We start from the raw sequence: 13613 nt of genomic DNA on the forward strand, positions 1-13613 counted from the left end.
CTCGGCTTGTCTCGTCTCTTAGCTTGTCTCGTCTTTCACACTTGTCCTCTACATCAAGCAATCTTCATTGGATAAATACAAGCAGTTTCAGTATAAGAAGAGGGATATATGAATTTTATAGTTTATCCATAAAGGGAATTACTATACTTTTGTGTTTGTAAAGAAAGAATACTTTTTTGTTCACATTAAATGGACTACTTGTTTTATTCACTGGAACGTGTTGGTGTAAGGCTGACTATCTAAACAAGGTGTGTTCACACCTTCAAGGCTGCTGAGGCATGGGCATAGATGGAATTCAGTCGAAGGAAGAGGGGGATGAGGTGAAGGAGAAGAAAGAAGATGAAGTGATCCACCTAAGGAGGACCATAGGTCTGCTTCCGGCTATCTCCTTCATCATCGGTACCGTGGTGGGCAGCGGCATCTTCATTGCACCAAAAGGGGTTCTGATGAACAGTGGTAGTGTGGGGCTGTCACTGGTGGTTTGGGCACTGTGTGGGGTCCTCTCGACCTTCGGTAAGCACCAACTGTCATTTTAAAAGAGGTAGTGGGTAACTATGAGAGCAAGAGGAGCATAATTGTGATATTTGAGAGTGGCAGTTGCTAACACAATATCCGTCTTGAAACATTTTTGATAAATATTCACACATCAGGCTGATTCAGTATTGTTTAAGGTCCAATGCAGCTGTTTTTATCTCAATATTAAAACATTTCTGGGTAAGAATTAAGCACCTTACTGTGATTTTTTTCCCCAATTAAAATGGTTAAAAAGATTAAAAAATAGCTTATTAGCAAAAAGTAATTTGTCTCGCAAGAATTTTGCTAGGACTGTATGGGAAAGGTCTGAATGAGAAGCCTAGTTGGAGGAGCATAATGGGAGGGATTTTAACCTGAAAACTAGCTGTTATTGGCAGAGAGATATATTATTGTTATTGGTCTATTAACTTACACTGCCTGGTTATGTAGCCAGGCAGGGCAAAAACAAGCTGAAATTTCAGGCAGTAAAACACAGGTAAATCACGCATTTGACTGCACTGCCCCTTTAATTCACTGACAGCACACAACATTCACTCCCCTAATGGAAGCTTAGGCTACCTCAGAGGTGTAATCTAGTACTCTCTGTATTTTCTTTGGCAGTAAACTGTGCTGGATGTATTCACTTAGCTGAATGATCTGGCCAAGGTCCACAATCCTCTGGTATTTGCACATGCGATCAACCTTTTCACGTATAAAGTAATTTGACTTATCTTATTTAATTAAGGTAATAAGAGTTCACTGTACAGGTTATTGTCATACATGCCTCCACTATTATTTGTACCATTAACATCATTTAAAACATTTATTATCATTCAAGTATGAGTCCTTGCACAGATGTCCAAATGTTTACTATTAAACTGATGGTTTAATATACAGATGTAGAATCTTAATTTGAGCCAGTTTGCTACAGCAGGAAAATGAGCCTGTTGATTATAATTAATGGCCGTTTTTGTAGGGGTTGATGCATTTCAGACTTGATGCAAATCAAGTCTGAAATGGAAATTTCAGTGGAAATTACAAACTTCAGAAGTCTTTTTAAACCTTAAATACACTACAAGTTTGAATTTCCTGCTGCGCAGGAAAATTCTCAGCAACAAAAGTGATCAAATTAAGATCTGTACTATTCATTAAGGCTGTTTATAGGGTAATAGCCTACGGCTGACCAAATAAACAGATCAAAAGGGTAGCATGGGCTGAAAGCATGGGGTGGATGTATGGCTGACCTTTCCCAGGTATTAACCCAGTTTTTAACTTTATTATACCGCAGTTTTAAGCACAGCTATAACTAATGATATGCACTGAATAATGAATATAAAAAAAAATCGGTTTCCTGAATGTATAGAGATAGTTATACAATAGAAAATATCCCAGCCCACTGAGCAAAAACTACACATTGTTTCCACATCATTTCAACCAACAAATTCAATGTGATGACGTTAAGTCAACGTGGAAAACTGACTGTATTTGAAAAAAGTAATCAACGTAAGGAATTTAGTATTTTTTCGCCCAACTTTTCACCTGAATCCAATGACATGGTGAACATTTTTTGTGATTTCACTTTGAAATTAACGTTAGTTGACAACTCAACCAAATGTAAATCAAAACTTTACGTTGAACTGGCGTCTGTGCCCTGTGGGAGATGTGTCATCTGTCTCTGTCCTTTGTCCAGGGGCCTTGTGCTATGCTGAGCTGGGAACCACTTTTACAAAGTCAGGGGGCCACTACACCTATCTGCTGGAGACATTAGGACCCTTAACCTGTGTTCCTGCGTCTCTGGGCAGAGTTTTTATTCATCAGGTCAGCAGCCTGTATCTCTGTGTCTCTTTGCATACACTCTTAGAATAGTTTAGGGGACAGTATAGTTTAGTACACGTTTTCTAATGCTTTTACTGTACTCCATGTGGACAGTAAAGGCCAGCTGTAGCATCCTACGTGTCCCTGGCGTTCGGACGCTATCTGGTGGATCCCCTTTTCAGCCCTTGTGCTCCTCCCACAGCACTGATTAAACTGGTCAGCATTCTTGGAGTGAGTGAGTGATAAAAAACAATCGATAAGACTTTGTGAATTGTTTGATTACTATGGAATACTATTTCAACAAGGTTTATCTACCCCCTCTCCCTGTAGCATTTGTGGTGGCGATAAACTGCTGGAGTGTGACCCTGGCCTCTCGCACCCAGGTCACGCTGACATTCATCAAGATGTTTGCCCTGGTCTTAATCATCGTTCCTGGCATCATGGCATTAGCCAGAGGTGGGGTAGTGGTTTTGGTAGAGGAACATGATACACGATGTACACAATATACACAGGACCGTAATCAATCAAACCCTGCTAACTCGTTTTCCTCTCTCCCCTCCCCAGGACAGACAGAGAACTTTCAGAATGGCTTTGAGATTGATACATTAACACTGGACAAGCTACCATTGGCCTTTTATTCTGGTCTATATGCCTATGGTGGATGGTAAGCAGTGCACAAAAAATCCCAATCATACCATTGTTGTGTTGTCCATAAAGAACTGTTAACTGATAAATTAACATCTTTTACTTTCTTTGCAGGTTTTATCTGAATTTTGTCACAGAGGAGGTCATTAACCCAATTAGGTATTTTACATTAAAAAAAAAACAATGTGATTGACCAATTATTTCCACACAAATAATCAATGAACCTCATGCCTTAGTTTGTCTACTCTATTTTGTCAGAAACATCCCACTGGCAATCATCTTCTCCATGGTGACGGTGACTGTGTGCTACGTTCTTGTCAACGTGGCCTATTACACCATGATGACAGCAGAGGAGCTTCTTGTGTCTGACGCTGTGGCTGAGGTCAGTACTGTGGCATCATATGGGCAAAGCCAAGAGAAGGAAAATAACTGCATAGGAAGTGAACTGCATGTCAGCCTCATATATGCTGTCTGTTTATCGCAGATGTTTGCCAATCGTGCGCTTCACGGCTTGGCCTCTGTGATTCCTGTACTGGTAGCTGTATCCTGTCTAGGGTCGCTGAACGGTGGCTTCTTTGGAGCACCCAGGTAATAATGCTGCACTCTCGTAATTCAGAAACGTACACCTTGATGTACGCTTGGCTGGTTCTGTTCACGAGACGTCTGTCTGTCTGTCCGTGGTGCAGGATGCTGTTTGTGGGGGCCAGGGAGGGACACTGGCCAGTCCTCTTCTCAATGATCCACATCCATAGAAACACGCCTCTGCCTGCTGTTCTGCTGCTGGTATAGTTTACTACTACTGCCCATAGTCTACCTTGCCAACCCTATTAGAGTCTCTTTACAGACATCTGTATTGTGGGGATGTCCTTATTGGATTGATGAGGTAGGTCTATGCTTTGCTTTCATGGTCCAGTTGAGATGTTTGTGTTGTCCTTCCTGCAGTATCCGTTGGTGGTAGTGATGGTGGCGAGAGGAGAGATATTCCAGCTGATCAACTTTGCCTCCTTCTCTCGGTGGCTCTTCATTGCCATGGCGACCATGGGGATGCTCATCCATCGCTACCGCTTCCCCCTCCACCCAAGACCCTTCAAGGTTGCCACGACTACTATAATTAACTAATGGCTCTTGTTTGGTACTTACTAGTTGGCTGTTTCTTGACTGCTTACCTAGTTTTATTCCTATGATCAGCTCATAATTCTATTCTGTCTACTAGGTGCCGCTGGCCATTGCAGTCACCTTCACAGTGGTGTGCTTCTTCATCATTGGGCTGTCTCTGTACTCAGACCCCTGGAACACAGGGGGTAGCTGTGTTCTCACCCTGTCTGGAGTCCCTGTCTACTACCTGACCGTGCACCGCTCACGCCTGCCCACCCGATGGAGAAAGATCTTCAGTGAGTCACATCCTTATCGTGCCACTATAATGTTGTTGTCATCATACTGAATTACTGATAGCAGAAATGTCAGGTGAGGGTGGTGTTGTGTGGGATAGTTATGACTGTTGCGAGTCACTGACCGGACTGTCTCTCTATTCTCCAGACTACTGCAGTAAGCAGCTCCAGATACTGCTGGAGGTGGCTCAGCAGGAAGTTCAGACCTACTAAAGACACCTCTTTACTCACACACTCCATATTGTATATGGACGTAAATACCAACGCATGTTAGATTTGGAAAATAATGAGCCGTTAACTCTACAACATTCACTGCTGGGAAAGTTAGTTCTGCTGAAAAAAACCCCCACTATTGTTTTTGTTTACTTGAATTAATGAAGTGTACTTTTTACGCTTTGAATACGATAGATGTTTTGTGTGGATTATTTACATTTAAAATGACGATCAGCAAATGTTGACATAGTTTTATTTGCGTACCAAATACCAGTAAGAGAAACTGTGACATTCATTTATTCCATTTACATAGGAGTCATAAAATAGACACGCTTTTCTTAAACACCCCAAAATGTACCCATGTCAGTTTTTCCCCAAGCCTTCCTCTGGGGTCTGTTGTACTGGTCATGTAATAAATATTGAACCAGAATGTAAAAGTTCTTGCATATTATGTGGTGTTCATGCCTCTTCCAGTCTATCATACTTTTAAATTATATGGGACAAGAAACCCAGGACTGTGTGAATCTAGTCAAAGTCAAGACATCTAAACCCAGCCAATGTGAAAAGGAGCAGCAAAGTCACTGGGTTTCACTGTAGTCAGCACACCCACCCAAAAAGAAAAAAGGCACTTTAAACATTTACATTAGCTACAGTTTCAAGACACCAATACTGTAAAAATATGAAACCAAGTCAATCACCAGCAAACCCATGCCATGATATTAAACACTAGCAGACAGGATGCTCCTCAAACTTTAACCTGAATGTGTCCACAAGCACAGCTAACAAACGAACAGAGAATAACTATAAAAAGACATACATCATTCAGAATGTCATATACAAATGATGCAGTCTTCCTTTCCCATAACAACTATGACCCTTTGATCAAGATAAAACCATAAACTCATGCATTAAATGTTTAATCTTCTAGCCAAAAAACTTCCAATGACAATTGAAACATTTCTTTTATTCAAATATATTTCCCTTCTACACAGACGGAGTAACACAGGAATAGAATACATCACCATACTACTTTATGCTTTTACATAGTGAGTGAGAAACTACTATCACTCTTTAAAAGTTCACAAAGCAGATTGGACATTGTCATACCTAGAATAAGTTACAAAAGTGCACTAGAATAAGTGTTGACTTGGTCAATCAAAAATGGCATCTCCTTTGGGTGTAGACAGTCCTTGTTGTTTATTACTTTCTCTCATTGGTGGTTGATCATCTGTACATTATGTTACGTCCTTTCAGATGTCCAATCAAATGGAGACTCGCTCACTTTCAGAGGAGGCACCACATCTTATATTCTAGCATGGTAGTGTCGGTCTCACTGGATAGTTTGATGATTTATCTATAAATGTACATTTTAAAGAGCAAAACATATTACAAAATGTGCAAATTAACATAACTCAGGCATACTTTTCGGTTCTCTAGTAGTTCCTTCAACACTATCGTGGGAAGCAGTGAATTGTTATCAAAATATGGTCGCTTAAGCTTGTGGCATGAAACAACCAAGTGAGAGGAAAAAGACTGGTTAGTATTTAAAAAAGCAACCAATGACAAAAAAATAAAAAATCTAAGTTAAAAAGAAAACTCCCACATTTACAGATTGGAAGATGATGTGAGCAGCTTGGGTAATGAGACTATGGCATCCTCATCTAGCAAAGAACTTTGAAAGGGTCACGCTCTCTGCTCGGCTACTTGAGTTCAGGGATGAGCTGAGACCAGCTGATGTTCCCCATACCCAGATCATCATCCTCCAGTCCAGAGAAGCTGATATCCACCAAGATCTTGCTCAGGCTGTCGTTCATGGTGTCCAGGACCAAGCCCTCCGTAAGGGAGCGGTTGGCTGTGGAGGGACCCCCGATCTCGAGCTCTCTGGAGCAGCCCTGCAGACGCTCTGGCCCCGGGGAGCAGGTGCCGGTGGGGCCAGCCGCGGATGAGGAGCGTGCAGAGGTGAGCAGCTCGCGAGGGGAGTTGAACAAGGGCAGGTCCTTAAAGGGTGTGCTACTGAAGCTGAAGGGGGTGTGGTCATGGCGGTGCGGGGTGAAGCTGGGGCCGGGGGTGCGGATGGGGCTGAAGTCCAGCATGCCGCCTCTCTCCTTGCCCAGCGGGGTCACCCTCCAGGGCTCTAACAGCACAGTGGGTGGCTTGCTGGGTGTGGAGGAGGCTGGGTGGCTGCTCTTGATGGGGGTCTTGAAAGAGAACTCCCTGCAGGGGATGTCAGGCTCCGGCCGGGGATCGAGCTCAGCGTCCTGGAAGGCGGAGCCGTCGGAGGCCAGGCCCGAGTCAAAGAAGGTGCTGTCGGGCAAGAGGAGCACGGGCTCCTCGTTGGAAGGCAGGACGAGGCGCTGCTTGCGACGGGAGCTGCTGACTTCCTTCCTGGTGTTGGTCAGAACAGCCCTAGGAGCAACGGAGGTCAGGGGCACACAGACCTGCTCCTCCTTCATCTCCTCAACTGGAGGAGCATACAGCATCACTGTGGAGGCATCACTATACGTAACCTGCCAAACACACAGTCCCAACGTATTCATTTAATAATTATAGGGAATCAAGTAACCTCTCGGCACTTAAAAAAAAGGTACGGTGATACTTTACCTTGGGAGCTATACGGACCCTCTTGCCCCCTCCTGAGGAGCTAGATTTCTGTTGGGGGGCAGAAAGGGGGAGCTGTGTGGACGAGGACAAGAAGAGTGACTGGGTGAAAGGCAGCTGGATGGGGACCAGGTAGGAGTCTGCACGAGGAAGAAGGGGCTTCATCTTCCTCTCTGAACATATGGATGGCAGAAAAAAAAGTAGAGGCAACGGCTACACATCAATCATTTCCAACTCTGAAAGGTTTGGTAATTGTCCAGCTGCTTGTTTCCCCCCAGGTCTTTCCCTCACTCACCAGGGGCACTGGCAGATGTTTTCTTGATTTCAGGAGCAATTCTCTTTTGTTGCTGCGGGAAACAATTGAGATGTTAACTTCTTATTCCCAACAACTATTCTAATTGAAATGGTCCCTTTCTCTTCTCAAAGACAACGTATGAAGACGGCATGAGTTAGACCTGTGTAGAAGAAGTTACTGACTATGTACGGTGGTCCTGTGATGTCTGCCTCTCTGCCTACACCTCGCATCTCCCCTGAAATTAATTGTCAGCTTAATGAGCTAAACAAGAACAGATGGAAAGCATGTCCTGTCCTCTCTCCGACTGTCCTGTCCTCCCTGACTGACTGACACAGATGAAAAGAAGGGTAAAACAATCTTACATGTTGTTCACAGACCTGCGTGGTCCGAGACGAGATGGAAGTTGGATCAGACTCAGTCTGTGGGGGTGGATAATTGGTCAAAAGGGACAGAGTTAACATAGAGATAAGAGGTAGATATCAGAGTTAAGACCGTTATATGCAGAGATTTGTCCTTTTGTGGAGTCCCATAGTTGTAATTGGCCAGCGACAAAATATGACAGAACAGAAAAGTGGGTAACATGCCGACCTTGTAAACCTGGTCAAGAGTAAGGCAGCGATTGGCCTCTGGGCGGATGGTCCAGTAGGAGATCTTGCCATCTTGTGTTGTCTCACGGATGAACATGTCATGCAGGGAGAGATTGTGGCGGATGGAATTCTGGCAAAGGAGCATAGACAATATCAAACTAAGAGGATGTGGCTTATGCCATTGGCAATTATACACATTTTTGTTGGGTGCTTAAGGGGTATTTTTCTGCTTCTATTGTAACACGATCTTGTCCTCAACTACTACAGTGACACCAATAAAATCTATCTGTGACCAAGGGCTTATTGTGGATGTTTACCTTCCAGCCTGGCTTGGCCACCTTTCTGAAATATGGAAAGTGATCCTCAATCCAAGTGTAGATCTCTTTCAATGTCATCCTTCTGCTCTTCTTACTGTTGATGGCAAACTGAATCATTGCCATGTACGAGTAGGGTGGTCTCTCTGACAAGGGGTCTTTGACAACCCTGTGTGCTTCCAGTCGCTCACTTTGTGACTGTGTGCAAAACAGAACAAAAGAGAGGTTGCTTTTGTTTGGCCTATTTAGATACACTTTGAAGACTCAACAAATGCAGCAAGCACACAGAACTAATATCACACTTGAGTGCAACATTTGAAACATTCTAGATAAACGTATAACACGTTGCCGGTGACACCCTCCTTGAGCATCGCTGTTTACATACGTCCGTGAACAATCACACCGATATGCTAAAAGAGGAGCCAAACCTGGAGAATCTGTTGGCAAGCGTCACGATTCTCTTTGTTGGCAGCTTTCTTAGCAGGATCTGGTTCAAGACCGTCTGTATTCATCCTCCCAAGCCACTGGATGTTAGTAAGGCTGTCATCTAGAGGACTGCAATCAAGGTCCCTATTCACTGTGAAATAATAAAAACTGTGCGCATCAACAACGTTCATCATCAAATAGTTAAACACCTGAAAAGTGGAGGGTCATTTAACCCAAAATCATGAAAGCAAATAAACATACATGGTTTAATTGTAGTCAAAGTCCTAGTATCCTTTAGGCAGTCCATTGTTGTTGCCTTCTCTGGCTGTGTGACAAGAGCCATGCTACTCCTACCAGAGCTGTGACCTCTCATATAGCTAGGTTGACAGAAAGAATCTGCACCATCCTCGATACAGCCGCCACCACTTAGAAGGATGAATTTGTTTGGTCCTTGAGAGCCACACTCCTTCCCCTTGGCAGTGAGGGCCCCAATTACACTCTGAAGGTCTGCAGTTTTGGGGATGACAACCACTTGTGTGCCAGGCATAGTGGGATGGTCCATGATGCGGATGCCATCAGGAAAGCACTGGCCACCTGGGGGTTTGGATGTGGATGCTTCCTTGTGTTGTAGTCCATCAGGCTCATCAATTGAGCCATCAAGTGCTGGTTCATTTAGCTGAAAAGGAAGCTTCCTCCTCCTAAGGATCAGGGGCCTTCTTGGGCTCTGTCTCATTTTGCTCAGATTACAGAGGCTGGCCCTTTGACTTCACTTGATGTCTGAAGAGATAACAGGTAACGTTAAAGTCACAACTACATTTCACCTGGGGCAGAAAAAGCTGGTTAGGTTAGAGCTAGTTAGCTATAATGGTTAAATGATAGCTAAACTGATCTGATGACGAATCAGGTGCTGACAACTTTCTACCGGAGTTGATATGCTGCAACTAAACAAGCAAGACTGTCGATGCAAAAGCTGTTAGTTCAAAAATTATCTAAGGTTCTTTTGATGGGCAAATTAAAGTAGCGTTAGCTAGCTTGCGTAACCTGGTAACAACGCCGAATTAAATGCATTTCGGATATGGATCACATGAACTGATGTTTTCCATATTTGCGCTGACGTTACTCTAGTAACTTGCTAACTTAACTATACTAAAATATATTTGTTTCAATTAAAAATAGTTAATTGTTACTATAGCTAGCTAGCTAACGATTTTAGAATATAAATACCAGTCTTTCAAATATCAGCTATGGTTATGACGCAGTCTTCTAGAACATGATGGTGTTAACTAAATTAGCTAGTTGCTAATCCACGGGTTTATAGTTAGCTAGCTAACATACAAAGAAGGTAGAACAATATTCCCCAAACTAACGTAAACTAGTAGTTAGCTAGCTAGCGGTAGTAGTTAGCGCGTTTAGTTTGCCAGCTAGCTAGCAACTTTAACCAAGTTGAAAATAACAAACCTTCATATTATGGTGATGCGATGCGCTTTTGTTCTGGGTTAATTGACTCCTTAATTAAACAGTGACAATACTCGAAAATGAAAGTTGATAGGTAGTTTGTAGATCTCCACCTCCTTTCATTCAGTGTGAAAGGGAATGGGAGTTTGAATTTTGGCGCAGTATTTGCGATTGCGGTCATGTGGTCTTTGCATATCCAATGAGCTGAACCCAGTGGATGTGAAAACCAATCAGCGTTAGCCATTATGTTAACGGAAAGACTTGAGGAGGACAGCAAAGCAAATGCCAAATGTTTGTCCTTTCTGATTCTGACATTATTTCTTCAAAACATTGATAACTAGCTTCTTCTGACATGCAGTTTACACCCAGGTACGTCGTGTGATATACGAAGGCGTACTGTGTTCATGGAAGGGTACTTCACTGTATTCTGTTTTGTTGTTGTAGCTAACTAGCTACTTAACCCGAAGCAAGCTATAGCGTTATAACGTTTCTTATATACCACATCTGTTCCATACTGCATTACTTTGATACGTCACCTTATATTTCACCTTCTCTTGATCCCATCAGCTCCTCAGCCATGATCTCTGATGCCCCGTAAAACAAGAAAGACATCTTTGCCAAACTCACAGAAGTCGTCGCTGTTGTTTTTTGAGCCACCACTTGATGACGCCAGATACCACAACGTGCCTCAAGTGAGAGGCGCTCTCAATCCCAAGTCATTTCTGGTTGAGGAGCAGCGACAGAACAGCTGTACAGCCTGTAGTTCTTGGGTATGTATGTATGTATGTATGTATGTATGTATGTATGTATGTATGTATGTATGTATGATGATACTAAATAATTAAATTACAACATGATTGATTATCTTCGGAATGTTGTCCGTTCAACATGTTCAAAGATGTCGTCTCTCACTCAATTTCAGGTGAGTCCACAGTTTGATCAACTACCGCCCCCTGCACCCAAAGGAAGGCGAGGGAGGGAGAAGTGCCTCTCTGCAACAAGCATTATTGACAGGAGTTCTCACTTATCTAGAAAAAGTAGTGTTTGCAAGTTCCAAGCCTTATCTTTTCAGAGAAGGTCAACAGTCCAATCTCTTCATCAAAAGCATGCACGTGGAAAGAAAGCTGTAGAATCTGCTCTTGGGGCCCATGAGGAGCAGCAGGGCTTGCAAGTGCATAAGGTCGGTTCTCTAAGTACAGAGTACCTAAGTAACCAAGATGAAACGGAGACACCAACACAGAGAACTTCTCTCAGGAAAGGGACGGCTGAGAGGAGACGGTTGTCAGCGGTAACACCGGAAGATGCAGCATCAACCTCTATCAGATGTGTGGGGGTCCTTAGAACTTCAGCTGCCAATGTTGCCAGACATTGCAAGAGCCCAGCGTCATGCTCTGCTCGGACTCCTGCCTCAGCAACACACCACACCCCTGGCACGGACAATGTCTTCTCCCCACCTGATGTAGAAACTCCAGAATTACACCATGATGGTAGTTCCTCCTTTCTTCGTCTCCTGTTGCCTGCGTCACAGCCGATGACCCCGCCACACACCGTGACTTCAGAGATTTTAGCAACAGACACCCCAGAGAGGGACTATGGAGTCAAGGTTACATGGAGGAGGAGGAAAGGGCTGATGAGGTTGCTGAGGGACCGAGGTTATCTTTCAAGTGCAGAGGCACTGATTAGCATCTAATAACTGTAAATGTTGACATTTTATTATCATGTTCTGCAATTAACACTGAATTGTAGTTAACACCACCTGAATACATTAGTCCACTGATTGAAAGTGATATGTTGCAATGACTATAATATTATCGAGTCCACTCAATTGTTTTGCTGCTCGGGACATTATCGAGTCCACTCAATTGTTTTGCTGCTCGGGATATTATCGAGTCCACTCAATTGTTTTGCTGCTCGGGATATTATCGAGTCCACTCAATTGTTTTGCTGCTCGGGATATTATCGAGTCCACTCAATTGTTTTGCTGCTCGGGATATTATCGAGTCCACTCAATTGTTTTGCTGCTCGGGATATTATCGAGTCCACTCAATTGTTTTGCTGCTCGGGATAACTTGGCATGTTGTCCATGTGCAGTTGGTAGTTCAGCCCATTATGGATGTGGCTCTGTCTAGGTTCTTGTTTTCTTTGTACCCTGGGTCCACATTAAATATATTTTTTAAATTGGTTGTTTTTCAATTTAACAAAAATACATAATGAATTTCCGTGGTGTGTGTTACAACACTAGCTAGTAACTTGGGTATAAATAGAGGGGTCTATTACTAGCTACATGTGTGGTAACATGGCATGCAGAAGCAAAGAAACCTGTCCAATCACTCAGTCAGTATAACTTGCCATCCAATAGCATTGTCAGTGTTGCCAACATATCGACTTTGTTGCTATATTTACAGAGTATTCAGACCCCTCTAGCGACACATTTTCAAAAAATCGACTTGCGACAAATCTAGCAACTTTTTCAGGTGTTATTGGAGACTGACGTGAAAACACGTATCGTTCTTACTCTTCTCAACGAGCAGCGGGTGCTGCCGTGGTCCCCACCTCCGTCCCAAAGCATTCACAGGCGGCCCAGTCCTCGCGCAGCAGTCCCTCCCAGCTGCAGTCAGAGCAGGAGATGTTCACCCCTCCGCGTCCAGAATGCAAATGAATCGCGCATGCGGGAAGCTGCCGCTGGCTGATCCTGCCCTGGCTTACATTCAGGGAGGGATGTAAATGTAAAATGTTCTTTGTCTAAAATAAATCGCTGCATTTGACTCACACAGCCTCAGTCACTCACCTTGTCCACTGTGTGTGTGCCTCTCTGTGACATAAGCTAAACATCTAGCTGGCTAGCTCATCATGTCTCAGTCTAAACTGTACACTCAAAAATACAGAAAGGAGTGGGAATCAAACCCTGAATTCAAAGGCTGGTTGAAGCCATTTATTGGAGATGATACACAGGCATACTGGCTGTACTGTAAGGCTGATTTCTACGCCAAACTTAGTGATGTAAAAAACACATGACAACTCAAAAACATACTCAAAAGGCAAAGCCTTATAACAGTTCCACCCAAAACAAGCTGCCATTTATGGTTAAAAAAATGTACTACAAAAAAGGCTGAGGCCACCATGGCATTAGCTATCGCTGAACTGTTCCATGCTGGCATGTGATCACATTGGAGAAGCATGTAGAGCTGCTTTCTCAGACTCCACTGATGCTACCCACTTCAAAATGCACAGGACAAAGTGCACAGAAATGATTAATGGTGTTCTAGCACCATACTTTCTGAAAAAGTTGGTTGCAGATGTGGGTGTCCAGCGTTTCAGCCTCCTCCTCGAAGAGTTCACGGATGTAAGTGTTTCTAAGTACCTG

General features: G+C 43.4%; 2 protein-coding genes and 1 pseudogene across 6 annotated transcripts; 2 read left to right on the plus strand and 1 right to left on the minus strand.

The window, feature by feature from the left end:
* The first annotated feature begins 278 nt into the window (after nucleotides 1–278).
* On the plus strand, nucleotides 279–4796 carry LOC115180139 (cystine/glutamate transporter-like; annotated as a pseudogene).
* Nucleotides 4797–4813: 17 nt separating this feature from the next.
* Nucleotides 4814–10854, minus strand: LOC115180162 (forkhead box protein M1). 5 transcript variants are annotated; one of them, XM_029742041.1, is made up of 9 exons: nucleotides 10019–10116; nucleotides 9056–9571; nucleotides 8797–8945; nucleotides 8372–8566; nucleotides 8056–8184; nucleotides 7830–7886; nucleotides 7468–7519; nucleotides 7176–7345; nucleotides 4814–7081 (listed from the first exon to the last, which is right to left on the minus strand). In XM_029742041.1, the coding sequence occupies exons 2-9, from the start codon at nucleotides 9525–9527 to the stop codon at nucleotides 6275–6277; spliced, it is 2031 nt and encodes a 676-aa protein (XP_029597901.1). In that variant the 5' UTR covers nucleotides 9528–9571; nucleotides 10019–10116; the 3' UTR covers nucleotides 4814–6274. The 5 variants fall into 5 exon arrangements, with proteins under 5 accessions (XP_029597901.1, XP_029597902.1, XP_029597903.1 ...); XM_029742042.1 differs by lacking the exon at nucleotides 10019–10116 and adding an exon at nucleotides 10786–10854 and having other exon boundaries at nucleotides 5518–7081; XM_029742043.1 differs by lacking the exon at nucleotides 10019–10116 and adding an exon at nucleotides 10253–10371 and having other exon boundaries at nucleotides 5518–7081; nucleotides 7845–7886.
* On the plus strand, nucleotides 10502–12427 carry LOC115180164 (uncharacterized). Its single transcript, XM_029742045.1, has 3 exons — nucleotides 10502–10618; nucleotides 10817–11019; nucleotides 11172–12427. The coding sequence occupies exons 2-3, from the start codon at nucleotides 10837–10839 to the stop codon at nucleotides 11937–11939; spliced, it is 951 nt and encodes a 316-aa protein (XP_029597905.1). The 5' UTR covers nucleotides 10502–10618; nucleotides 10817–10836; the 3' UTR covers nucleotides 11940–12427.
* The last annotated feature ends 1186 nt before the right edge of the window (nucleotides 12428–13613 follow it).

This window comes from Salmo trutta, chromosome 40 (genome assembly GCF_901001165.1).
Source record: "Salmo trutta chromosome 40, fSalTru1.1, whole genome shotgun sequence".
Lineage (NCBI taxonomy): Eukaryota > Metazoa > Chordata > Actinopteri > Salmoniformes > Salmonidae > Salmo > Salmo trutta.